Source organism: Nannospalax galili, unplaced genomic scaffold, assembly GCF_000622305.1.
Source record: "Nannospalax galili isolate Female #2095 unplaced genomic scaffold, S.galili_v1.0 scaffold1328, whole genome shotgun sequence".
Taxonomy (NCBI): domain Eukaryota; kingdom Metazoa; phylum Chordata; class Mammalia; order Rodentia; family Spalacidae; genus Nannospalax; species Nannospalax galili.
The window spans coordinates 207,824-232,737 of record NW_008358795.1 but is presented as its reverse complement, the minus strand read 5'-3'; the positions used below and the strand labels follow the sequence as shown (position 1 = coordinate 232,737).

At 46.8% G+C, this 24,914-nt stretch overlaps 1 protein-coding gene across 2 annotated transcripts in view; it reads right to left on the bottom strand.

The window, feature by feature from the left end:
- The window catches only part of Pola2 (DNA polymerase alpha 2, accessory subunit), a 28,596-nt gene extending 10,932 nt beyond the window's left edge, over positions 1-17,664 (bottom strand). The window contains exons 1-10 of one of the 2 annotated variants that reach the window (XR_003847637.1): positions 17,335-17,664; positions 12,424-12,548; positions 11,238-11,329; positions 10,828-10,885; positions 7,585-7,691; positions 4,664-4,848; positions 3,810-3,898; positions 2,475-2,630; positions 1,977-2,039; positions 1,235-1,277 (exon numbers count right to left, since the gene is read on the bottom strand). Coding sequence is in view for 1 of the 2 variants with exons in the window: in XM_008822165.3 (XP_008820387.1) it covers positions 1,235-1,277; positions 1,977-2,039; positions 2,475-2,630; positions 3,810-3,898; positions 4,664-4,848; positions 7,585-7,691; positions 10,828-10,885; positions 11,238-11,329; positions 12,424-12,548; positions 17,335-17,413 (997 nt within the window). In the remaining variant the exon portion in view is untranslated. The remainder of the gene's footprint in view (positions 1-1,234; positions 1,278-1,976; positions 2,040-2,474; positions 2,631-3,809; positions 3,899-4,663; positions 4,849-7,584; positions 7,692-10,827; positions 10,886-11,237; positions 11,330-12,423; positions 12,549-17,334) is intronic. The other variant, XM_008822165.3, reaches the window with a different exon arrangement.
- Between the last annotated feature and the right edge of the window lie 7,250 nt (positions 17,665-24,914).

Here is a 24,914-nt window from a genome sequence, read left to right as displayed (position 1 = left end):
TTCCTTTTGTGGCACTAGAAAACTGAACTTGGGAGTCTCATACAGCTATGCAAGTGCTAAACCACTGAGCAACACTCCCCAGCCCAGCTTAGGAATTGAAACAAAGTTTCCCAACTTTCATTTATTTTTTTTTTCCTATCTCAATTACTTCCAAATAATCTTAGGCTTTTTAAAAATACTTTTTAAAAACTATGTTTTTATTGTGGAGAACTTCAGAAGTGTACAAAACTGCAAAGACAGCACAGGGTTCCTGTGTATCTTTTACAGATCCCTCTAACACAATCTTACATTAACAGCACACTCCTTGGAATTACTGCTGGTGTATTACTGCTAACTAAACTCCTGGCTTTATTCACGTCATGAGGTTTTTCCACCAGTGTTTTCTTCTTTTCTGGGGTCCCACCCAGGATGCTACTACATTCTTTTTAAATCACACACCATTTTCCTTTTCAAAGTAACTGTGCTGGATGCTTCAGTGTCAACTTGACACACCTGGGTTGAAGGAGCCTCAATCGGGGAATTGCCTCTATTGGACTGGCCTGTGGCCATGTCTGAAGGGCATCTTCCTGAGGAGTGATGTGGGAGGGCCCAGCCCACTGTGGGTGGTACCACCCCTGGGCAGGTGGGCCTATGTTGCGTAAGAAAGCAGGCTGAGCAGGGGCCAGGGGAGCAAGCCAGTAAGCAGCATTCCTCCATGGCCTGTGTTCCAGTTCCTGCCTCCAGGTTCCTGCCCTGAGTTCCTACCTTGGGCTCCCTGATGAACTGTGACCCAGGAGATGTAATATAAAATAAACCCTTTCTTCCCCAAGTTGTTACTGGTCAGAGTATTTTGTCACAGCAATGGAGAACAAACTACGACAGTAACTTTAAAATGCCTGTTAAACGGTAGTCTTTTTTGGGTTTTGTTTTTCTTTTGTTGAGACTGTATCACTAACAGCCCAGGCTGGTCTCCAACTTGGGATCCTCCTGCCTCAGCCTTTTGAGTACTGGGATTATAGACAAACACTACCATGCTTGGCAAACAGTAATCTTGAAAGGACACCTTTGTGTCATCAGAGCCCAAGTGACAACATTGATGGTGCTCAGGAGGCTCAGACCCAGGAGCTCCTGGACAAGGGCCTGGGCGTCCCCTTACTGCCTCCTGTGCCACTCCAGTTTGGAGTTTCCTTGGGCCTGGGACTTTGTCTCCCACTATCCCCACAGTTGCCAAGAACATTTCTGGACCCAAACTCACCTCCATCCTCTTCAGTGGGCTGATAAAACGGAAGCGGCACACCCTTAAAACAGAAGAAACCTCGGCTGAGGTCTTGCTCCAGCCATGCTTTGGGAAGGGGTGGACGCTTGAGTTTCTGCAAGTATGCAGTGGGGGTGGGGGTACAGGGACTGGGGACTGAGAGGAGGGGCAGGGGATAAAGATGTGTCTCCATCTTGCTCTTGGGAGCCCATGGCCCAGAGTCCACAGGATCTGTCATTTTTCTAAACAGCTCAGAGTGACAAAGCAGCCCAGGCAGCGGGAAGTCACTGACAGACTTTCACAAAACACCTGGCAACACCTGGCAAAGCAGGTAGGTGCCTAAGTCATTGGGATGCTTCTAGGCAAGGGTGAGAGGGGGATCCTGATCCCTGGAGGACTCTTGACAAAGACAGAGATAGGTAAGCCACAGCCTGAGGCCAAATTTGGCTTTTTATAAATAAAGTTTAATTGGGACTCATTTGTTTACAAGTTGCTTTGGCAATATAATGGCTCAGTGGAGTCACTGACAGAGACCTCTGGCCTGTACAGCCTAAAATACTTAATGCTTGGCCCTCCGTAGAAACAGTTTTCTAACTTAAAGCCTAGAGGTAGATTTCTACTTAGGGATAGAAAAGATCAACCAACCAACAGATGTCTGAAAAGGACCAGTTTCTTGAACGTGAAGCTGTACATACTGAGCCTGGAACACACATGGAGGGGAGAAGGGGGTCTACCACTGTACCTCGTAGAGTTTGGTAGCAGTAAGTTTTCTACCAGTGGTGTTGAATCCTTCCATAATTACAACCTGAAATACAAGAAATACAACAGGGGAGATAAAGGCGAGGTCTGGGATACATTATTTCCATGCAGTTCAAAGTATTTTGTAACAATAAACTTAGGGCATTTTTCCAAAAACAAATTAAGGGTCTGTTAGTGACAATTAAGCTCTACACAAATGACCTAATGCTCACAGAAATCCCATGAGGTAAGAATTATTATTTCACCTTGTGGATGAGGATACTGTGGCTGAGAAGGTAAAGTACTTTGCCCACAGCCACATCCCTCATGAGTTGGAGCTGGGATCTGAACCTGGGCAGTTGGGCCCAGGGCCAGAGTCAGAGCATACACAGAAAAATGGTGGGCCTTTATTGCCTGATCTCATGGCAGAGATGGAAACAGAGAAGCAGCTGCCCACGCATGTCTCTCCTCTGCATCTCAGGGAAGGCGCCCCCCGTCTCACCTGTCCAGGAAAGAGAGAGTATTCCTCAAGCTCAGACAGATCCACAGGAATCTGCGTGCCCAGGGAATGCTCCCGGTCTCCCTCCAGAATCACTGACTTGCTATTCAGCTTCCCGTTGCTGTCACAGCCAACCTGGCCCAGGAGGGTGATGGGCTCCTACCGAAGGAAAGGTGTGATGTCAGAACCAGGGTCTTTGGGACAGAAGCCCATTATCATAAGCCCACAGGGTGGCCAGCCCAGGGAACCCCAAATGAGAACGTGGCCTTTTGGTGGTGACCACAGCGTCTCCACGGATGTTGGAAGTAGAACTCTCCCAGGGTGTCTGGTCCACCACTTACCCACCACGTGGGCTCCCGAGAAGCTGCCTCAGTGCAAACATTTCCAGCCAAGGGGAATCCTGGCCCCCAACTCTACAGCACCTCTGGGAAACCACAGCTTACTAACAGGTCACACTTGCTGAGCCTGCCAGGCACTGCTCTAAGCGGTCTCATTTGATCCTCAGAATGACACTACTGAACTGGCAAGGAACAGCAGAGCCATTTGATAATGCAGTTATGGTGCAACAACAGGTGAAGCCTTGGCCTGATTTAAACCAGAAGTTTGGCTCCAGAGCCAAGTCCTTAGCCACATTCCATACTGCCCCTTAGTAGCTCATGCTTCTGTCCTCCAGGCTGGCCTCAGTGCCTGGACACCACACAAGGCATCATGCTGTCTCTAACAGGAACTTCTTCATAGACTGAACAGAAATCTCTCTTCCCATGACTTCCTCTGTCCTGTTTCCATCTTTGGGAGCAAACAGAGGAAGTCTAACCTTTCCCACGTGATTATGCCCCCAAACTTCCTCCCAATTTCTCCAAAACTTTCTACAGGAGTTTTATGTACCACCTTTCTAATGGGTTGCTGTTCCTGGAGGCAAACACAGGACAGAGGCACAGTGAAGAATTCTGCGGGAACACCTCTTAGATTGTAAAGTGCTCCATTCTACCACACCAGAATGGAGGCACGGTAGAAAGAAACGACAGCAGCTGCTGCTCTGTGACAGGCAATGAGAGGGGTTGCTGTTAAGGCCACAAGGCCAGAATTCCACCTGTGGGAACTCTCCAGGGGCGAGCTCTAACCCAGGGAGGAAAACAAGGCTTTGATCTTTGCTTACAATCTTTGTAAGACCCTCCTCTAAGTGGTTAAGAACTCCGAGCCAGCCAGGGTGTGGTGGCAGATCTCTGTGAGTTCAAGGACAGCCTGATCTACATAGCCTGATCTACAAACAAACAAAAAAAAAAACAAAACTCTGATGAGCGGAGCACTCCTCCGTGAGAACTCTTTAACAACTCTTACCTGTGCTGGGACTCCAAGAGGAGTAAAGGCCTCAATCTTGTAATGCTCCTTGAGTTCGCGGCCGAGCTCTTCTATCTTACAGGTCAGAACTGTAAGCCAAAGGCAAAGAGTGCTGGTTTAAGACACTGCAGAGCTAGACACTACAATCACTCTACAGGAGCAAGGAGGCCTGACATCGGGCCACTTTAAACCTCAGGTCTAGTCCATTTTCTGGTATATGACCACTACTCTGGTCTCCCACTGGACCACAGCTCACCTGGCAGAGTCCCAAAGCATCAGTGTGAACTCCCCCAGCCCCGGCCTGTCACTGAAGTTTCAGGGAAGGCTGGGATAACCTGGCTCGGGTTTCCAAGGAGGCATCTGTGAATGTCCTTAGTGCTGAGATGAACTCACATTTTCATTACAGTAAGGTTATGTCACGCTTTTTAAAAAAAAACATTTTATTTTTATTTTAGGTGTTATGCACGTACTGCCTGCATGTAGGTAAGCACACTCATGTCGTGCAATGCCTGAGGACAGAAGAGGCTGTTGGATCCCCTGGAACTGGAGTTACACAGTTGTTAGCTGCCATGTGGGTGCTGGGATTCAAAACCAGGTCTTCTGCAAGAACAGCCAGTGTTCTTAACCGCTGAGCCATCTCTCCAGCCCTGTAATGCTTTTTCTTTATCAAAGTGATGTAACTTGGGACAAAGTCCCTCCCCTCCACCAAATGAGCATCCAGGAGGACAACCAACTTCTGTGTTCAAAGGCAACTGGGTAACGTGTTCCGCCAGCCAAGCCCAGGCTCTCCTACTTTTCTAAAGCCTTCCATGGGGTTTTACATCCACCAGAATTTCAGAGAGAAAAGCAGTCACCTTCTCGGATGTCTGGGAGCTTCTGAAACATTGATTTGTAGCTGCCTGTTAGTGGCTCTAGGACCTTGAGGCTGATGTTCCCAGCTCCTCCTCTCCCAGACCAAGCCACGCCCAGTGCCGAGCCAAAGGTGGTCACCACTTCTCCTCGATTATTTCTGGAGCTGTACTTCTGGGAGGGGGTAGCACTGATTGGAAGTAAAACATTAACGTTACTGTGTTCAGAGCTGAAGTGAAAGTGAGAAAGGAATAAAGTAAGGTCACGCTTTGGAAACGGCTGGAGAGAAATCATACTGGCTTTACAGATGGAATCAGTGTAGTGGTGGTGGACATACTCCAACCTTTCAGGAATTCCAGGAATGAGGCACCAGGGAACACCAGACCAGGAAGAATACCAGATGTGTTTAGGGAAGTTTGAAGACAAAAAAACATTGTTTCTTTTTTTGGTCTTTTTGATACAGGGTCTCCCTATAGCACCAGCAGGCCTGGAACTTGCTATGTAGACCAGGCTGGCCTTGAACTCAGAGATCTGCCTGCTTCTGCCTCCTGAGTGCTGGGATTAAAGGCATAAGCCACCACGTCTGGCAACAAAAACATATTCTAGAAAGGTTGTTGTTCTTCTAGCATGAAAACTAAATACAGGGGCTAGAGAGATGGCTCAGCAGTTAGGAACACTGGCTGTTCTTGTAGAAGACCCAGGTTTTAATCCCAGCACCCACATGGCAGCTAACAACTGTCTGTAACTCCAGTTCCAGGGGCTCCGACAGCCTCTTCTGTCCTCCTCAGGCATTGCAGGACATGAGTGCACTTACATACATGCAGGCAATACACACACATAAAATAAAAAAATAAAAATAAAAAACCTAAATACAGCAAAATATAACCAAACTCTGAATTAACTGAAAAGCAACTTTCAAGTATTTTCCTTTCTCTTATGAGTCATTTAGCAATTATTAAGGCTACCTTTGATTTGGGAACAGTGGCTAGGTCAAAGGCTGCTGGGCATACATAAAAACTCATAACTTGGTTTTAACCAGGCATGGTAGTACATGCACTCAGAAGGGAAGGCAGGATCAGAAGTTCAAGGCCATCCTCAGCTACATAGCGAGTTTGAGGCCAGTCTGGTCTAATAAATAAGGCTCTGTCTCAAAAAACTAGAGAAAAAAAACAAACACACAAAAAAACCCTCACAACATAGTTCAAAGTAAAAAAAAACAAAGTTCAGCAAATTAATCTAGCTTTCTCAAGACTCTGTGGAGGTGGAGATGTAGGGAATGAACAGTTAGCCAGGGAGCAGGCATTCCCACGTTCCAGGTCTGCGCGGATGAGCGTTCCTGACTGGTAAACACACTTCCAAGAACACTCAGATGTGGCATTCTGGCTAGAGAGAGGCCTCTAGACATGCTGCACCCTGGCACTCCACCTAACGCCCTGGGACTCTGCAGGAACGAGTTTCACAGGGGGTTGGGCTGCAATTGGTGTCTTCGTGCCCTTCTTTCCAGACAAGCTACAGAAGATGAGCTCAACTAATTACTTTATCTCCAGAGCTGCAGCTACTGAAATAATTTACCAGTGACTTTCATAGATTACAAAACCAGTTTCTGATGTCAGCTTTATTAGTACACATTAAAAAATAAAAAAAAGGACCAGGCAGGGCATCATATGGCCAGCTTCCCGAGCTCTACCCTGCAACACTCCCATGGGACAGCCCTTACAGGTCACTTTAGTGCCCTCAGAGGCTCACAGGATGGTTGCAAACACAGCTACAGATTTTATAATATTTTTTATTGTTTTATTTTATGTGTTTAAATGTTTTGCTTGCATGTACTTAAGTGCACCCATGTTGTGCAATGTCAGAAGAGAGCATCGGATCCCCTGGCACTGGAGTTATGGACGGTTGTTAGCCGCCATATGGATTCTAGGAACAGAGCCCAAGTCCTCTGCAAGAGCTGTCAGTGCTCTTAACTGCTGAGCCAGCTCAGGAAACTCACCTCGGAGAACCCTGCAACTTCATGAGAAGCCATCACTAGGTTTCAGATTTGCTCTTTGAGTCTCGAAGCTCACTTCTGACACTAGCTTGAGATCTCTCTCAAGCAGCATTTGGACCACAATAAAACCAAACTGTCCTTCAGGATCTAATGACTGTGAACGGCTGCAGATCGGGTCACTGCCTCTCGAATCTCAGAACCGAGAAACATAAATTCTGGTTGGTCTAGAAGGGATCCAAAGCAGAGGTGTTTCCCTAAATGGTTAACCGCCGCTCCTGAGCCCTGTCCTGACAGGATAGCCCTGTAAACACGTCTCAGCAAAGTGCTCACTGTGGGAGTCTCTCATGGGGACCCTATCATTTATGGATTTCAGAAAGTCACACAGGATCTCTGTGGATTAATATGCCCTGGTGGCAGTCATGATGAACTATCAATTAAGTCACTGTAGAGTCAGCTACAAGAAAACTCTCAGAAACTGGCTGTAACCTGAGTGCGGAACAACAAACAGGTTATGCAATGTGGTGAACAAAGGTGCGTGCTTTTCCTTTTTTTAAAAAATAAATACTTCAGATTACAAAAAGAAAGAAACCCAACCAAACCCAAACTGGTAGACACAGGTGACAGCCTATTTGCCTGGATTGGGATGCCAGGGCTTCTGAATAGAAGGGCTGTTTTCAATAGAGGATACCAGTTCCTCATCTAAGAAATGAGTCTAGAAAAGTGGGTGGAAAAGCGAGTTTCCTTAATTACTCTAAGAAACAGTAATTTTCCACAAAGCAGGGAGGCTAGGGAGGCACAGAGCACAGGCCTTGCAGCCAGTTCACCTCGGATGGCCCAGCCCACAGTTAGTAAGTTGTTAGCCTGCGGCTGCCTCACTCCACAGCAGAGCCAGAACTGAGCACTGCGGTTGGCATTTGAATCGATTAGGGTACATACCCTGGAGAGAAACTGGATGGTGAGAGAATCTGATGTGGGCTGCGAGTGGACACACTCCTTTTTGTTAGGGGGGTTTCTGGGGTGCTGATAGCTCGCTTCTGAGGGCCCTAGAAACAAAATGGAAAACAAGATCCCAGTCACCTGGCCTCAAGTTGCTGAGTGTAGAGTTGTTACAGATCCTCAGAAAAGGGCGACGGTGCCTAGTAAAGGCAGAAGGTGGGGTGGGGAGGGAGAGGGCTTTTCTCAAGAAGCCCTCTTCCAATAATCCCACAAAACCCTTCAACAACTACAACCCAACATCCACCAGGACATGATCTGCATTCTGAAGGCAATCGTGGAAAGAATTCAGAGAACACTTTGTAAAAAAGTTTGCTGGGCAAACAATCTGTCCATTAAACCTTTCATACGCTTGCTTTCTCTACCTGCTTTTATTAGAGGTTTGAGTTTTGCAGTGCATAGTTATAATCTGTGTACACGTTTTTCCCCAGAGCTGGGACCACATTACGCTTCTTTTGGCGGAGTTTACCACACATTTTCCAAATTAAAGCCTGGAGGCACTCCAGGCAGATAGGGGTGGAGTTCATGCTTGGAAAACAGTTAGCAAACACCTCACTGATGGGTCACTTCTGGTTTTCTAGTGTTTTTTTTTTCCCTTCTTATTCCTGAGAATCCAATAGTAATCCCAGAAGACAGATGAAACCCAGTCAGAGGAGCCAGCACTCCAACGTCTAGGATAACTGAACACACAACAGCAAAGACAAAATATTTGTCCAGCCCAGCCAGAAGTCACCTAATCTACAGAAACTTTTCTGATTCGAGGGCTCCCCCTGGCTGAATGTTTAAGTAAATGCCACCAAGCTATCAACTAGAGCCTGTGCAAGGGATTGAAACCCATCATCATTAAATGGGGCATAATGGCTTACACCCGAAATCCTAGTTTAGAGGCTGAGGTAGAATGGTTACCTCAAGTTCAGGCCAGTCTGGGCTACATGGTGAGACCTTGTCTCAAAAAACAAAAAGTACCTGCATTGGAAACTAGATTTTTTTTTTTGGTCTTTTTGAGACAGGGTCTCCCTGTAGCCCCAGCTGTCCTGGAACTCACTATGTAGACCAGGCTGGCCTTGAACTCACAGAGATCCGCCTGCCTCTGCCTCCCGAGTGCTGGGATTAAAGGCACATGCCATCACGCCCGGCTGGAAATTAAGATTTTAAATATTTGCAGGTTTCTTTTCTTTTTAGATAGAACCTCAAGTATAAGAGCCTGGCCTGGTCCACATAGTGAGTTCCAGGCCAGCCTGGTCCACATAGTGAGTTCCAGGCCAGCCTGGTCTACACAGTGAGATCCAGGCCAGCTGGGGCTACAGGCAGATCCTGTCTCCAAAAAATAAGTAAAACCCCCAAAACAACAAAAAAGTTTTAAATTTACTTATTTTATGTGTTGGAGTGTTTCGCCTATATGTATGTATGTGTACCATGTCCATGCCTGGGTACTCAGGAGGTCAGAAGAAGGCATCAGATTCCCTGGAACTGGAGTCCAAAAGGTTGTGAGCTACGTGGGGGCTGGGAACTGAACTCAGGTCCTCTGTAAGAGCAGCCAAGGCTCTTAACCACTGAGCCATCTCTCCAGCTCCCTTAATAGTATCTTAGTATTTTCCAGCTTAAATATATAATTACCTTAGTTTAAAAATAAACCTTAGCATGTACACTTAGATATGATTTTTCCGTTCTCTCATGAGCATTGCCCTGTGCTGTTAAGTCTCTGTCCTTTTTAGCAGCCATGTTATTTGAATCGATGAATGATTTATAGTCACTTCTCTATGGGTTGCTTTTAATTTCTAGTGAATATACATTATGACATACATCTTCCTGCCTACTGAACACAATTTTTCCATAATTTGGATCATCTTCTTAGAGATTTTTTTGGGGGGGGAGACTGCTGGGAATGGAATCCAGGGCCTTGTATGTGCTAAACACCCTCTAGGCTCCACCCCCAGATCTCCTCAGGAATAATGATTAAGACAAAGGATAAAAACGATCTTATCATTTTGATATATTTTCTGCAAGTATTTTCCAGAAGGATTGTTCTAGTAATCAATAGTTCCAGAGCTATCAGGGGCCAGGCACCAAGGAAAGATGCAGTGTCCACCCTCTAAGAATGTCTATGTTTTTTCGGTCTTTTGGAGACAGGGTCTCCCTGTAGCCCCCAGCTGGCCTGGAACTCAGTATGTAGACCAGGCTGGCCTTGAACTCACTGAGATCTGCCTGTCTCTGCCTCCCAAGCGCTAAAATTAAAGGTGTGCACTACCGTGCTGGGCCAAGAGTGTCCATTCTAATTTGGAGGGGATGGACCAAAATGAAGATACAGGTCTGCGGTAATAACTCAACGGTGCAAGAAGAAACAGAACAGGCACAGGAGAGGAAGAGGTGTTGAGGTTGCTACTGAAGACAGGTTAGTCCCCCAGGTAGTGGGTACATTTGGAGTGTGTGAAGACCAGGAGAGAAACCGGTATGGTAAGAGCAGAGTGGGAGAGGACAGAGCTAGGGGCAGCCTGGACGGCCCCTCACACACTGGTTCTGACTGTGACATTAGGGAAGATGGAAGCCACAGCAAGCTGTCCTGTGGACATTCGTTTTAAGCAGCACCACGGCCACCTCAATTAGAGGTGGCCAAGGCAGGAATCAGGAACACTTTCAGTCATTTGGACGAAGAGGACCTGAGGTGGCCAGATCCTGGGCAGTGGGCCAATGAGGAGGATGACGTTGGACATGGGTGTGAGGGAAGAAGGAGTTGAGGAGGCTTCCCAGGCTCTTGGCCTGAGCAAACGGAGGAATGGGCTGTTCTTCGCTGGGATGCGGACACCGAACAGACCATTTGGGGAAAGCATCAAGGGGTGAATTCTAAGGAAAACCTCATTTCCAGCAATGGCACGAGCATCGGGCTGTGCCCACAGTTTGACAGCACCTGGTTTTGGTGTCCTTGCTTTCTAGTTAGGTGCAGATAAACCATCTGCCCTCTGGCAGTGTGTCCCCTGTAAGTAAGGCTCATACTGCAAATGTATTTAATAGCAAGGGTAATCACTACTTTTCTTTGTCTTTTTTGATACTACCAGGAATTGATCCCAGGGCCCTGCACATGCTCAGCAAGTGCTCCACCACTGAGCTACATACCCAGTCCTGGAATAATTACTTCTGCTAAATACACTGCTCAGGGCCTGACAATCTTTCCAAACACTGTAAGTTCACCTTAGAGGGTGTGGTGTAAGAGTTCAAAAGGGACTCCTCTTCCTCCTCCACTTCAATCCTAAGAACGCTGGTTAGGGAAAACAATAAGGGACATTCACAGCAATGGGGAACTTTACTGAAGGGGCGTTTAAGTGAGAAAACTCAATGTTAGGTGGTTTTTTTTTTTTTTGGTCTTTTTGAGATAGGGTCTCCCTATAGCCCCAGCTGTCCTGGAACTCACTATGTAGACCAGGCTGGCCTTGAACTCACAGAGATCCGCCTGCCTCTGCCTCCCAAGTGCTGGGATTAAAGGCATGGGCCACCACGGCTGGCCCTGGCAAAGTATTTTTTTAAAATTATCTATGCACCTACTGACAAATTATAAAATATCTATGTGACTCGGTGCAAAGACCATCCTCAGGAAAGGATACAGCTCCTGTATGGAGACAATGTCTCTGGCTCCCGCGTGCTCACTGTCCTTGGAGGTGCTGTGCCAGGCTTTGGATAATTTTTTGTTCAGAACCTGAGAAATAGAAGATGATGAATCTATTATTCATAGTCTGATAACAGAGTATTTTCCATAGTTTTGAAATAATAAAAGGCATTCAAAATGTAATTAGAGGGACTAGGGATGGGTTCAATCCCAGTAATGAACACACAAACACATAGACACAGACATACAGATAAACACACAGACACAGACATACAAAGATAAAAAACTCCATAAAGCAAGTGTTAAAAAGCAGCATAACAGGCGCAGCATGGCAGCACATGCCTGTCACCTCAGCACCTGGGATGGAGGCAAGAGGATGAGGAGAGGCAGGCCAGCCTTGGCTCCTAAGACTCTATCTCCCCTCCCCTCAACCCCACAAACAAAGTGTGAAAACAAAAGCTTCTCAAGTCACTGCTCGCCTACAACACAGTCACTCTGGTGACCATTCTCTGTGAAGGCCTCCACCTACCAGGCAGTTTTAGGTGCTTTGAACGTATTCACATTTAATTCTTACAATAATCATTTAATGGCCCAGCGGTTAAGAGCACTGGCTGCTCTTGCAGAGGACCCGGGTTCGATTCCCAGCACCCACATGGCGGCTATGAACCGTCCTTAACTCCAGTTCCAGGGGAATCCGAAGCTTTCTTCTGACCTCCGTGGCATTGCACGACATGGGTGCACTCACATACATGCAGGCAATACATTCACACACAAAAAATAAAAATAACAAATAAAATATTTAAAAAAAAAATGAGTTATTAGAACCCTTGACAGAAGAAAAACACTGAGGCTCAGAAATAATAAGTAGGGGCCAGCAATATGGCTCAGTGAGTGAAGGTGCTTGCTGCCAAGCCTGATGATCTGAGTTCCAGCCCCAGAACCCACATGGTAGGAGGAGAGAACCAATTCTAGAAAGTTGTCCTCTGATTTCCACACGCATGGGCATGGGAGCACACAAACAGAATAAGTAAACAAATGCATAAATGTAAAAACAAATTAAGAGGAGAGAAAGGGAGTGGAAGTCTGCCTGAGCTCAGACCAGGGCTGGGGTCTAGTCGGACTCCAAAGCCTTCTCAGCACCTCCCCCAGAGAACAACATTAGCTTGCTTACATTTTGCTCTTACCTCATGCTCAAAAGAGTTCAGGATCTCTGAGGTAAGGCGAGCCTTCCCTGCGCTGGTGCAGAAGGCGATGAGCTCGCCCACCATCCCCTCCTCATTCTGTCTGTACAGAACACAAAGCTCGGCCACTGTAGGAAGAGAAATGAGACAAAGAACCAGATCATTCTTAGAGCGCCCATCTTGACAGGCGAGAATAATTCTCTATCACCCAGTCAACGTTTGGCCAGCATCTACTCGTGCCAGGCACTGGGAACACAGCAGTGGAGAACACGGAGAAGGACCTTTGTTCTCAGGAAGCTCACTACCTGGGGGGAAGACAAAATAAACAAGATGTGGACCCATAAATGTTATGTAGAACAAGCTGGGGGAGGAGTCATAAAATTGAGGAACAGGCTGGCAATCTGAAATACAATGAGGGACGGGGGAGAGGGCTCAGCAGGTAAGGTGTCTGCCTCAGAAGGGTGAGGACTTGAGTTCAGATCCCCAGAGCCCACATAAAAGTGGGGTGGGCAGATAGCTGGGCGTGGTAGTGCATGCCTTTAATCCCAGCACTTGGGAGGCAGACAAAGGCAGATCTCTGTGAGTTCAAGGCCAGCCTGGTCTACATAGTGAGTTCCAGGATAGCTGGGGCTACAGGGAGACCCTGCCTCAAAAAGACCAAAAAAAAAAAAAAAAAAAAAAAAAAAAAAAAAAAAAAAGTGGGGTGGGCAGACAGCCTGTCTGTAATCCCAGTACATGGAAGACACAGCGAGAATCCTGGAACAGGCTGGTTAGCAGACATCCCAGGAGCAGGATGGTTAGTAGACATTCTAGGAGTAGGCTGGTTAGCAGACATCCCCACAGAGGGTGGTTAGACATCCCCGGAGCAGGCTGGTTAGTAGACATCCCAGGAGCAGGCTGGTTAGCAGGCATCCTAGGAGCAGGCTGGTTAACCAGACTAGCTGAAACAGCAAGTTCTGGGTTCAGCAAGAGATCCTGATTCAGTATATAAGGTGAAGGGTGATCAAGGAATGCCACCCCCCTACCCCGGCCCGAACCCCCCTGCACACTGGTCCCCATAGCAGAAGGTCGGGGCATGGAGAGAGACTGGTGGGGGGAGGGAGGTCTCGGGCTGCGGTGAGTACGATGGGAAGAAAACACCCTGGGAAGCTGTGTCAGCAGACAGCTCGTTTATTATGGCGAAGCAGAGGTTTATATAGGAAAGCTTCCCGGACAAAGAGGCAGGGGTTGGGTTTGGGAGAGGGAGGGGGCTACTAAGGCTATGTGGCCTTTGTCCTGTCCTCAGGTCACATAATCTACAAGGGACCTGGTTAGGATTAAAGGATTAGAGGCTTAATGGTTTTGCTTGGGGGTTGTTAGATAAAAGACAGTGTCCCTCAAATGGAGGCCAGCTTCCTAACGTCCTCACTAGGAGGCATCTGTCCTGGTGACCATGCTCTACATTCCAGGTACTCTCTACTTACCCCAACAAAGGAAGACACCCAACCCTCCAGCCTGTATATGCAGATGCAGACACAAGTACCTGCACGGATGTGAACACACACACAACACATACACATGCACTCACGAAAAATGTTTAGCATGATGAAAGCCAGGTGAGGTGGTACACAACTGTAATCCTTGCAAATGGAAGGTGGAGGCAGGAGGGTCAGGTGCCGGAGGAGGTCAGAAGACCGCACTGAACTCTCTTGGAATTGGAGTTACGGACAGTTGCTAGCCACCATGTGGGTACTGTGATGAAAACCTGGGTCCTCCGCAAGAGCAATCAGTGCTCTTAACCACTGAACCATCTCTCCAGCCCTGTCACCTGAGAAATTTTTATGTGCCCCACCCTCTGGTATACAGGCATATAAAATAGGTGAAACATCATATATTTATTGATAATAAATCATAAAGAAATCTGGGGGAGGGGGATGGCTAACAAAGTATAATGACACACATAAAGATACACTAGTTTGATACATGCTGAGGAATGACAGTAGGAAAATGGTGAAAGTCCTTGTTTTCTATAATAAAACCATAGTATTTATATAAAAGCAGAAAGTAAAAACTACAGTTTTTTAACATTGTCATCTGCTGGATGTGGTAATGCACGCCTTTAATCCCAGCACTCGGGAGGCAGAGGCAGGTGGATCTCTGTGAGTTCCAGGCCAGCTGGGGCTACAAGGAGACCCTGTCTCAAAAAGGCCAAAAAAAAAAAAAAAGCAGGACCATGTAAGACGGTAACGTTTGCATAGAGACCGGAAGGTACTTAGTGGAAGAACACTCAGGGAGCACCAAGCACAAAGTGCACTGGCCTAGACTGAAAGGGACAAGGGCAGAATCAGGGACTCCTTGAGTCATGAGAAAACCTAGGTGGTTGCTGAGCTGACAGTGTATTAGAAGGCAGCAGTGGTATGTAGTGAGACATGGCTGGATTCTGGGCAGGACACACCCTGAAGATGAAGCCAACAGGATCCACTCGGTGGAGAGGAGGTGTGAAGACAGAAAGGAGTTGAGATGATGCTGAGCCTTTCGGCTGCACAACTGGAAGGCTGTACGACGGGGAAGAGGCCAGCAGGGCTGGAGGATTATTGTGGAGAGGGACAATGTACCAGACCTGTTTGGGGTGTGTGATTTCAGAGGCAATTCAACATTCACCTGGAGACATCAAGTGGGCAGCTGGACAGACCAGCCTGCAGCCAGGCAAGAAGTCTAGGCTTGTATATCAATTTGGGAGCTGGGCCGGACAGATGACTCAGTGGTGAAGACCCTGGTGGCTCTTGCAGAGGACCTGGGTTTGGTTCCCATCACCCACATGCGGTCTAAAACCTTTTAGGCATAAAACCTTGAAAAGACTTGAACTTATATTAGAAACAGAACTAGAATGTAAAATGGACACGCTAAGGGGGAGAATCACTGGCAGTGTCTGTAGAGAAAAGAGCAACATGAGTGGGAACTCAGATTCAACAAACAGGCTTTGCCTTTTGTAAGGAATCTGGAATTTATGCAGAAGTCTAGGTATCAACAGACACAAAGTGGTGAGACAGACGTTAAACCAACAGAGGATGGAAGATTTTTAATGCTTCTGTTTTCCCAGTAAAACAGGAAGTAGTTCATCAACTTAGAGTGAGGATGGGACAGAAGAAAGTTTAAAGGAGATTTAAAAAACAACAAAGGGGCTGGAGAGATGGCTCAGCGGTTAAGAGCACTGACTGCTCTTGCAGAGTACCTGGGTTTGATTCCCAGCACCCACTATGAACCATCCTTAACACCAGTTCCAGGGGAATCCGAACCCCTCTTCAAACCTCCTCGGCATTGCATGACACGGGTGCACTCAATATATGCAGGCAATACACTCATACATATAAAATAAAAATAAAAAAATATTTAAAAACAAAAAGCAAAAACACAAAAAAAAACTGGGCTCAAGCTGGGCATGGTGACACACACCTTTAATCCCAGTACTCAGGAGGATCTCTGCAGGATCAAGCCCAGCCTGGTCTACATAGTGAGTACCAGGTCAGCTGGGCATATAAAGGGAGAACACGTCTTAAAAAACAAAACAAAACAAAACAAAACAAGGGGACTGGAGAGATGGCTCAGCAGTTAAGAATAGTGACTTCTCTTGGAGAGGATCCCAGTTCAATTCTCAGCACAAACACGGCAGCTAACAACCATCTGTAACTCCAGTTCCAGGGGATCCAACGCCCTCTTCTGACCTCCGTGGAAGTTGCATGACAGGGGTGCACTTACATACATGTGGGCAATACACTCATACACATAAAATAAAAATAATAAAATATTTTAAAAAACCAGAAAGGAGTCTTTTTAAATCTTCATAAGGACTTGGAGTATTCTGATCTTCATGAAAAACATTTACTGCAAATTAGGGTGTTTGCATTCTGCTTTCTTTTTCTCTTTGTTTTAAAAAAACATTTTATTATTTTTATTTTATGTGTATGCGTGTATTGCCTGCATGTAGGTAAGTGCACCTGTGTCGTGCAATGCCCGAGGAGGACAGAAGAGGCTATTGGATCCCCTGGAACTGGAGTTATGAACAGTTGTTAGCTGCCATGTGGGTGCTGGGATTTGAACCCGGGTCTTCTGCAAGAACAGCCAGTGTTCTTAACCACTGAGCCATCTCTCCAGCGCCCCTTTTCTCTTTTTAAAGATAAGATCTTGCCAGGGCTTGACTGCACTAGGGAGGCAGAGGCAGGTCAATCTATGAGTTCTAGGCCAGCCTGGTCTACCTAGTAAATTCTAGGCCAGTCAGGGAGACCGCTGTCTTAAACAGCTTCCCCTCCCCCCAACAATAACAACAAATCCACAAAAACACCCTCTCCACAGATCTCAGCCCAGTCTGGTCCTGAACTTGCCATAGCCCAAGCTGGCCTTAAATTCTCTCTGATCTACCTGCTTCAGCCTCCCAAGTGCTGGGACAAGCCCACTGACATGCTGGTTTGACTTCTAAAATAAGTTCGGTGTTGATGAGTGATTAAAGCAAATATACATTCAGCCCAATTCTGAAATTGACACCCGCCTCTCAGGATTCTGTATGCATCAAGGCCTTATGGACCCTATGGGCCAATGTGGTGGAGCACTGCACTCCAGGGCAAGAGACGGGGCTCACCGGGTTAAGGCAATTTATTTTCCTTGTCTGTGTTCTTCCATCTATAAGCGGAGGGCGTCAACAAGCATCCTTCCAAAGCTAAAATCCCTTTTTGAGAACTTACCTCAAGGGACTGCTATTTAGAGACCACTAAACTCGGATGTGAAAAGTGATGGATCAACAGATGACTGATTAGGTCATGGAAATGGAATTGGAAATGGAGGAGCTATCGGGGCTCCAACAATTTCCAACTCAGAGGCCTTGGGAGCTTAGCACTAAAGCACCAGCACCCTAGGAGTATCGGGGACGAGCGCGGGACTCACACTTCTCCATCAGGGCATCCTCGCAGTCCAGGCCGAAGATCTGCAGCTCCTCCGCCAGCTGCTGGGTGGACACGGCCATGGTGACCCCGGAGGAGCCGGGCGGAAGGTGACAGCGACCCGCCACGTGACCACTGGGTCTATGCCCTCCGACGACCAAGAGAACTACTTCTTTTTCAACTTATCCCGGTAGGGAAGGCGGCGGTGAACCCTCCAAAAGTCGCTTTCCAGCGGAAAACCTGCGTCCGAAAGCTACCTTTCAGCTCTACCGGGAGAAGAACCTGGAATAACCCGCCAACGGCGTCGCCCGAGGTACGCATGCGCGAAGACCGGGTCAGCTCCGTCCACCCCGCGCGCGCGCGCGCTTCGTCCCTACTGCGCCTGCGCAGCTCCGCGCCTCGCGCGAAAGCCGCCGATACCCCGGCTGTAGCAGTCTGCACTCCTCCGGGTCGTTCCCCGCAGCTCGGTGATGTTTGTTTGTCCGCTCTCCTTGCCTGGTGCGCGCTGTCGCGTCCATATCTAGCACTGTGCTCAGCACCTCAGCATCTTCACAGCTTAATCTAGAACCTGGCTTCCATAGAGACTCTGGTTGTCATAGCAACTATCATGCATCTCATGGGTTTCCAGTCACAGGGATGGACCCGTTTTCTGAGCCTGTGACATTTTGGTGGCTCCTCGTTTGAGTGGTTGTAAGAAGTGGGGGCTTGAGAGACAGCTCAGCACTTAAAAGCACTGGCTGTTCTTGCAGAGGACCCGGGTTCGAATCCCAGCACCCACATGACAGCTAACAACCATCTGTAACTCCAGTTCCAGGGGAACCGTCCCCCTCTTCTGACCTCCTTGGGCATTGCACGACACAGGTGCACTTACATGGCAGGCAATACACTCATACCAAAAAAATAAAAACAATAAAATAAACTTAGGTCCTCACTCCTCACACTGACATAGCAAGTGCCTTATCCGCGGAGCCAGCGCCCAGCCCAGCAGGAAAAAAAAAAAAGTTTTAAAGAAAAGTTTTACACGTATTTAATTATTCGTTTTGTTTGGTGGTGGGGGGCATGCCATGACACACCTTTGGAGATCAGAGGACAACCTGAGGGAGTCAGTTCTCCCCTTCCATCCTGTGGGGGATCCAACTGAGGTTGCCAGGTTCTGTGTCAAGCACCTTTTACTGACTGAGCCATCTCACCAACGCCACATTGCTATATTTTTACATTAGCGATCTTTTTTTGTTAACTATTTTTATGTGTATAATTGTTTTGCCTGCATGTATGTAAGTGCACCAATGTCGTGCAATGCCATAGGAGGCCAGAAGAGGGTGCGGATTCCCCCGCCATGGAGTTATGGACAGTTAACTGGTTGTGAGCTGCCATATTTGCTAGGTACTGAACCCTGGTCCTCTGAAAGGAACAGCAAGTACTCAACCACTGAGCCATCTCTCCAGCCCTAAATCTTGGTTTTTGTGCAGTTAGTATTTTTGTTGCTTTTATGAATGGAATATTTTCTCTATATTGTTTCCTATGCTGTTGTTGCCAGTTCCAATAAAAGCTGTTTTTTGGACATATTCCAAATTAAGTAATTAATTTTAATGCCTTTGGGGAGCTTCAGATTTTCTACATTATAGTAATATTTGCGATTAAAATATTTTTGGTTTCTTTGTTTTTTGAGACAGGATCTCATGTAGCCCAGGCTAGCCTAGAACTCACTATGCAGCTAAGGATGACCTCCTAATCCTGTCCATTGCTAGGATGTGTGCCACTGTGCCCAGCAGCATTTACAGATACTTTTTTTGTAACCTACATTTATTTGTTTTATTTGTTATTCTTATTGTATGTGTATGAGTGTAATGCCTGCATGTAGGGAGGTGCATCCGTGTCGTGCAATGCCCAGAAGAGGGCGTCGGATCCCCTGGAACTAGAGTTACAGACAGTTGTTAGCCACCATGTGGGTGCTGGGACTCAAACCTGGGTCTTCTGCAAGAGCAGCCAGTGCTCTTAACTGCGGAGCCATCTCTCCGGTTCCTTATTTACTTTTTTTCTGGACAGGGTCTTATGTAGCCCATGCTGACTTTGAAGTAAATATGTAGTCAAGGATAACCTTGAACTTCTGATGATCTTGAATTTCTGATCCTCCTGCCTCTACCTCTCTAATGCTGGGATTACAAGAATGCACAACCAACAACCATGACTGGTTTATGTGGTGCTTAGAATCAAACCCAGGGCTTTGGACATATTAGGCTAACATGCTACCAACTAACTACACCCCCAACCCTTGTACTTGCTTTCACTTAAAATTTTTTACATTCATTTGCTTATTTGTGTGTGTGTGTGTGTGTGTGTGTGTGTGTGTGTGCATGTGTTTGAATGCCACAGTGCACATTGTGCTATCATGTGGATCCCAGGTTTCAAACACAGATTATCATGTGTGGTGAGCAAGTGCCTTTACTCATTAAGCTGTCTTGCCAGGGCCCTTACCAGCCTTTCAAATGTTTTTTAAAAAAATATTTTATTTATTACTTTTATGTGTATGTGTATTTTATTGCCTGCATGTAAGTAAGTGCACCCGTGTCGTGCAGTGCCATGGAGGTCAGAGGAGGGCTTTGGATTCCCCTGGAACTGGAGTTAAGGACAGTTCATAGCTGCCATGTGGGTGCTGGGAATCGAGCCTGGGTCCTACAAGAGCAGTCAGTTCTCTTAACCGCTGAGCCATCTCTTCCAGCCTCCTGCCTTTCAGATGTTGATATGAGGTATTCGTCTTCTGCTCTGATGCTTTGAAACAAAGCTTGGCATCAGTCTTGGCATCAGTCTTTGTGGGCGTCCTTGCTGCCTTCTCATTTCTAATGACAATAGTGTTAGCCTGGCCTTATTTGGATTGATAGTTCTTACCGATTTTTGTTAAGAATTCATAGTCCTGCTGGACATGGTGGCCCACACCTTTAATCCCAGCATTTGGGAGGCAGAGGCAGGCGGGTCTCAGTGAGTTCAAAGCCAGTCTGGTCTACATAGTGAGTTCCAGGCCAGCTGGGGCCACAGGGAGACCCTGGATGTGAGGCAAGAGGATCTTCTGGCCTCATACATGCAGACATAACACTCATATGCATAAGATAAAAATAAATCCTCAGAAAACCAAAACACAACTCTCACTTCAAAGGAGATAAGGGATCATTTATTTTAAGCCAAATATGACTGACAATGGCCCAGGAGCACAGGCTTAGGTTACCCCAAATGCCAAGTTCCAGCACAGCAGCACTTTCATGAAGTTTTTGCAGTAACAGAATAGAGAAAGCCATAGATCAATACTCTTTTCAAATCCACTGGTGCATGGGATAAAGTAAACTAGGAAACCCTCTATTAACAGGCCTCAGATGCTACCTGACAGTATTGTTAGCTTTTTGGTTGGTTGGAAGCTAGTGCTGTTTGTACATTCTAAGTGACTTACCTAATGGTCACAAAGATGTTAGGGCAGGTACAGAGGAAGGTAATAAGTGGTATTAAAGGCATCAAAGATGCTCCAAGATAATTTGACTCTGGACTTGCAACATTCCAAACTCTCCACAATCATTAAGGCACTAATCAGCTGATCAGTCTTTGAGAAGACTCAGTGGAAGGTGCAGCTTCTTTTTGGAAATTTTGTTCACATCTGTGAGAGCAGTACTTGCTCTTAACTGCTGAGCCATCTCTCCACCCCCCCCCTTAATCATTTTTAAATACACAGTTCAGTAGTGTTAAAATATCTCATTGAGGTGCTGGAGAATTGGCGCAGAGGTTAAGAGCACTGACTTCTCTTGCAGAGGACCCAGGTTTGGTTCCCAGCATCCACATGGCTGATAACAACCATCTGTAACTCCAACTCCAGGGAATCCAACACCTTTTTCTGACCTCGGTGGGCATTGGATGACATGGGTGCACTTACATACATGTAGGCAATACACTCATACACATAAAATTAATATCTTAAAAAATATCTCATTGAGCTGGATGTGGTGACTCCGTCTTCAGTCCCAGCATTTGAGAGGCTGAGGTAGGATTGTCATGAATTGAAGGCCAGCCTGGCCTACATAAGACTTGGTCTCAACCAACCAACCAATCCGGATTGTCAGTAGTCACTATACTGTGCTGCAGGTATACCACCACCAGGTGGCAGCACTGTCGCAAGGCTCCCAGGTTCAGGGGCTGTGATTGCGCCTCTTCTCCCCCCAAATTCCCACATCGATATTCCCTGAAACTAAGGCTTTCTTGATTATGGAAGGGAAGATATTTGAAAATAAAGCTGTGGGACTTAGGCCAATGGAAAGCTGTTTGTAGGGGCTGGAGGTGTAGTTCCATCGGAATAATGTTCGTCTGGCGTCTATGGAGCCTTGAGTTTGATCCCCAGCACCCAACAAACTGGGCTCCTGGCACATTTGTAATTCCAGCACTTGGAAAAAGGAGGCAGGAGGATTAGAAGTTCAGGGTCATCTTCAGTTACATAAGGAGTTCAAGGCCAGCTTGGGCTACACAAGTCCTGTCTCAAAAATAAATAAAATAATGCAAAGTTGCATTTCTAAGAGAAACCCTTAATGTCTCAAACAAAACAAAATTAAACAAAGCAATCCAAACCAAAAAAGAAAGACCACAGCGGTTGTCATATTACAACTACCTCTGAGGCACTGGGATAAACCAGTGGTAAGAGGTGGGGAGGGCTCAGAGCTCAGAGGGAGGGTACAGTGCATGTGCTGAGCTGTGGGCCCCCTGTCACCTTTACTCTCTAGGAAGCACTCCACCATTGAGCCACATCCCCAGGCCACATGATGCTCGCTCCCCATTGAGGCCACTGGGACCTATCACAAACTGAAATAGGACTTTGTCAGCTCCAGCCCCTTCCGGTGGATTTCTCTCCCCTTCTGCCTCTCAGCCTGACCCAGGAGGGCCTCTGTCCCTCTCTCTCAGCCTCCATGGCCTAAGACTGTCCAGATGTTCTTCCCTGTGCCTTGTTAGAGCATTTCTGGCATCGGGAGTTGACTCCAGCTCCTCTCTCCTGTCTGATCTCTGCAACATTTTCTGCTGTCATCTTGTGGGACCTGTGGCCTCTGAGGCCCCTCCACCCTCATCCCAGCAGTGACTGCACATTGCTCATTCTTGGACTAGAATCTTTCCAGCAGAATACACCTTGTTCTTCTGTCCTAGCACCTAGGTTGTGTCAGGCTCTCAACAGATGCATAGCCACTGCAGGAAGGAGGAAGCTGAGGGTCAGGTAGGGGCACTGGCTTAGGGTCCCTAGCCTTCCGAGAGACTCTTGAGCCTGGGCACAGATTTCTAGCCCCTGTATTTACATAGGCTTTGAGTCCTTTGTGACTTGGGACCCTGCTCCACCAAAATGAAACTGAGTTCTGTGAGTGTAAGAATAGGACAGAGACGAGAGGCTGTCACACAACTTTGTATTGATGACAGATTTAAATGATGATGCTTTGAATACATTGGGTTAAATGGGTTATGTTATATGCTGTATTGAAAACTTAAACAGACCATTCTAGCAAATTGACTAAGTGAAAGCAATTGAAAAACAGCAGATACAAGATTATCCTAAGCTTCATGCCATTTCTATTTTATGCTTGAGATAGGGTCTTATGTGTAGCTCTGGCTTGCCTCGAAATCATAGACCTCTGCCTGCTCTGCCTGTGAGTACTAGGATTAAAGGAGTGTGCCAAATCTTAAAGGTTTCTAGAGGTCCTGCACCACTAGGAAGCAGGCATTGGCAACACGTGACCTATACTATATAACAGAGGTAGAGGAGCAGGACTTGAGCTTATGTGACAGGGGTCACAGATGCATGAGTGGAGAGTGGACTTGGTGAATGTGTGACAGGCTGCTTTGGATCCTGAGTGGCACTGGGCTGACTGGGTATTTTCCTGTGCTGTTCACAGCCTTCTCTGCTTAGGGCCCAAAGGGCCTGAGTATGTTAATAGTCTCATGTAGCCCAGGCTGGCCTGGAACTACAGCTGCTAAAGATGACCTTGAACTCCCGATCCTTCTTCTTTATCTCTTAAGTGCTGGGATTACAGATATGTGACACCACACTTGGATCATAGTCCCCAGTTTGGGTTGTTGACATTGAGTTGGGTCTCCAAGGATCATGTGATCATGGAAGACAGATGCTGTTCCTTTGTAAAGCCCTGAACCACTCAAGGGGACCCAAGGTCCCAGTCTTCACACTGTGGTCCTGTGCTTCCTCTTTCTCCTCCCGCTCTCTTTCCTTACCCACTTCCTCACCTCTTGGATCTCTTGCTGATAGACTAATACCTTCCATAAAGTCTGGGCTCATGTAGTCAGAACTAGACACCCGCTTTGATAAATCTAACACAAAATGAAGGTGTGGGACACCTTGTTCAAAAATGACTAGCAGGGGCTGGAGGGATTCCTTAGTGATTAAGAGCACTGGCAGTTCTTGCAAAGGACCTGGGTTCAGTTCCCATCACCCACATGATGGTTAACAACCATCTGTAACTCCAGTTCTTGGGGATCCTATGTCCTCTTCTGGCCTCTGCCAGCATTGCACACATGAGTGCACTTACACACATGCAGGGAAGATGTTCATACACATAAAGTAATAAATATATATATTTTAAAAAAATATTCTATTCATTATTTTTATTTTATGTGTATGAGTGTATTGCCTGCATGTAGGTAAGTATACCAGTGTTGTGCAATGCCTGTGGAGGACAGAAGAGGCCGTCGGATCCCCTGGAACTGGACTTATGGACAGTTGTTAGCTGCCATGTGGGTGCTGGGTCTTCTGCAAGAACAACCAGTGTTCTTAACTGCTGAGCCATTTCTGCAGCCCCATAAATATATTTTTTTTAATTATTAGGCATTTCTGCCAAATGTGAGCCTATTCTGGGCTCCTGGATGCCAGTTGTGTCCATAGTCAGGCAGAGATAAAATTAGAAACCTGCTCCCTTTGCTTGAAACCAGCAGCAGGCTGCGCTCAACTGGATGGCCAGCTGTCCATTAGACTTGATCAAATTAGTCAGGGGCCTATGAGGTGGCTCAGAAGGTAAAGGTGCTTGCTGCCAAGACTGATGACCCGCGTTCAATCCCCGGGACCTAAATGATGGAAAGATAAAACCAACTCCTGAAAGTTGTTCTCAGACCTCCATACAATCACCCTGCCCCCCACACAAATAAATAAATGTAACTAAAAATAAATATAAACGCAGGGCATGGTGGCGCACACCTTTAATCCCAGCACTCAAGAGGCAGGGGCAGGCAGATCTCTGTGAGTTTGAGGCCAGCCTGGTCTACATGGCAAATTCCGGGCCAGCCCTGGGATACAGGGAGAGCCTGTCTCAAAAAGCTTTTTTATTACTTTACTTATTTTGGACATGCGGAAATGTACCATGGCACATGTGTGGAGGTCAGAGGACAACTCTGTGGAGTCAGTTCTTCAATCTTTAGGTTGGATCCTGGGGGCTGAACCTAGGTCATCAGGTTGGCAGCTAACACCTTTACCCACTGAGCCATCTCACTGGCCCCACTGTGTGTGAATTCTTGTTTTAACTGGGTTTCCCTTTAGTTTTTCTGCTTCCTCAGCCTTTACAGGTCTTT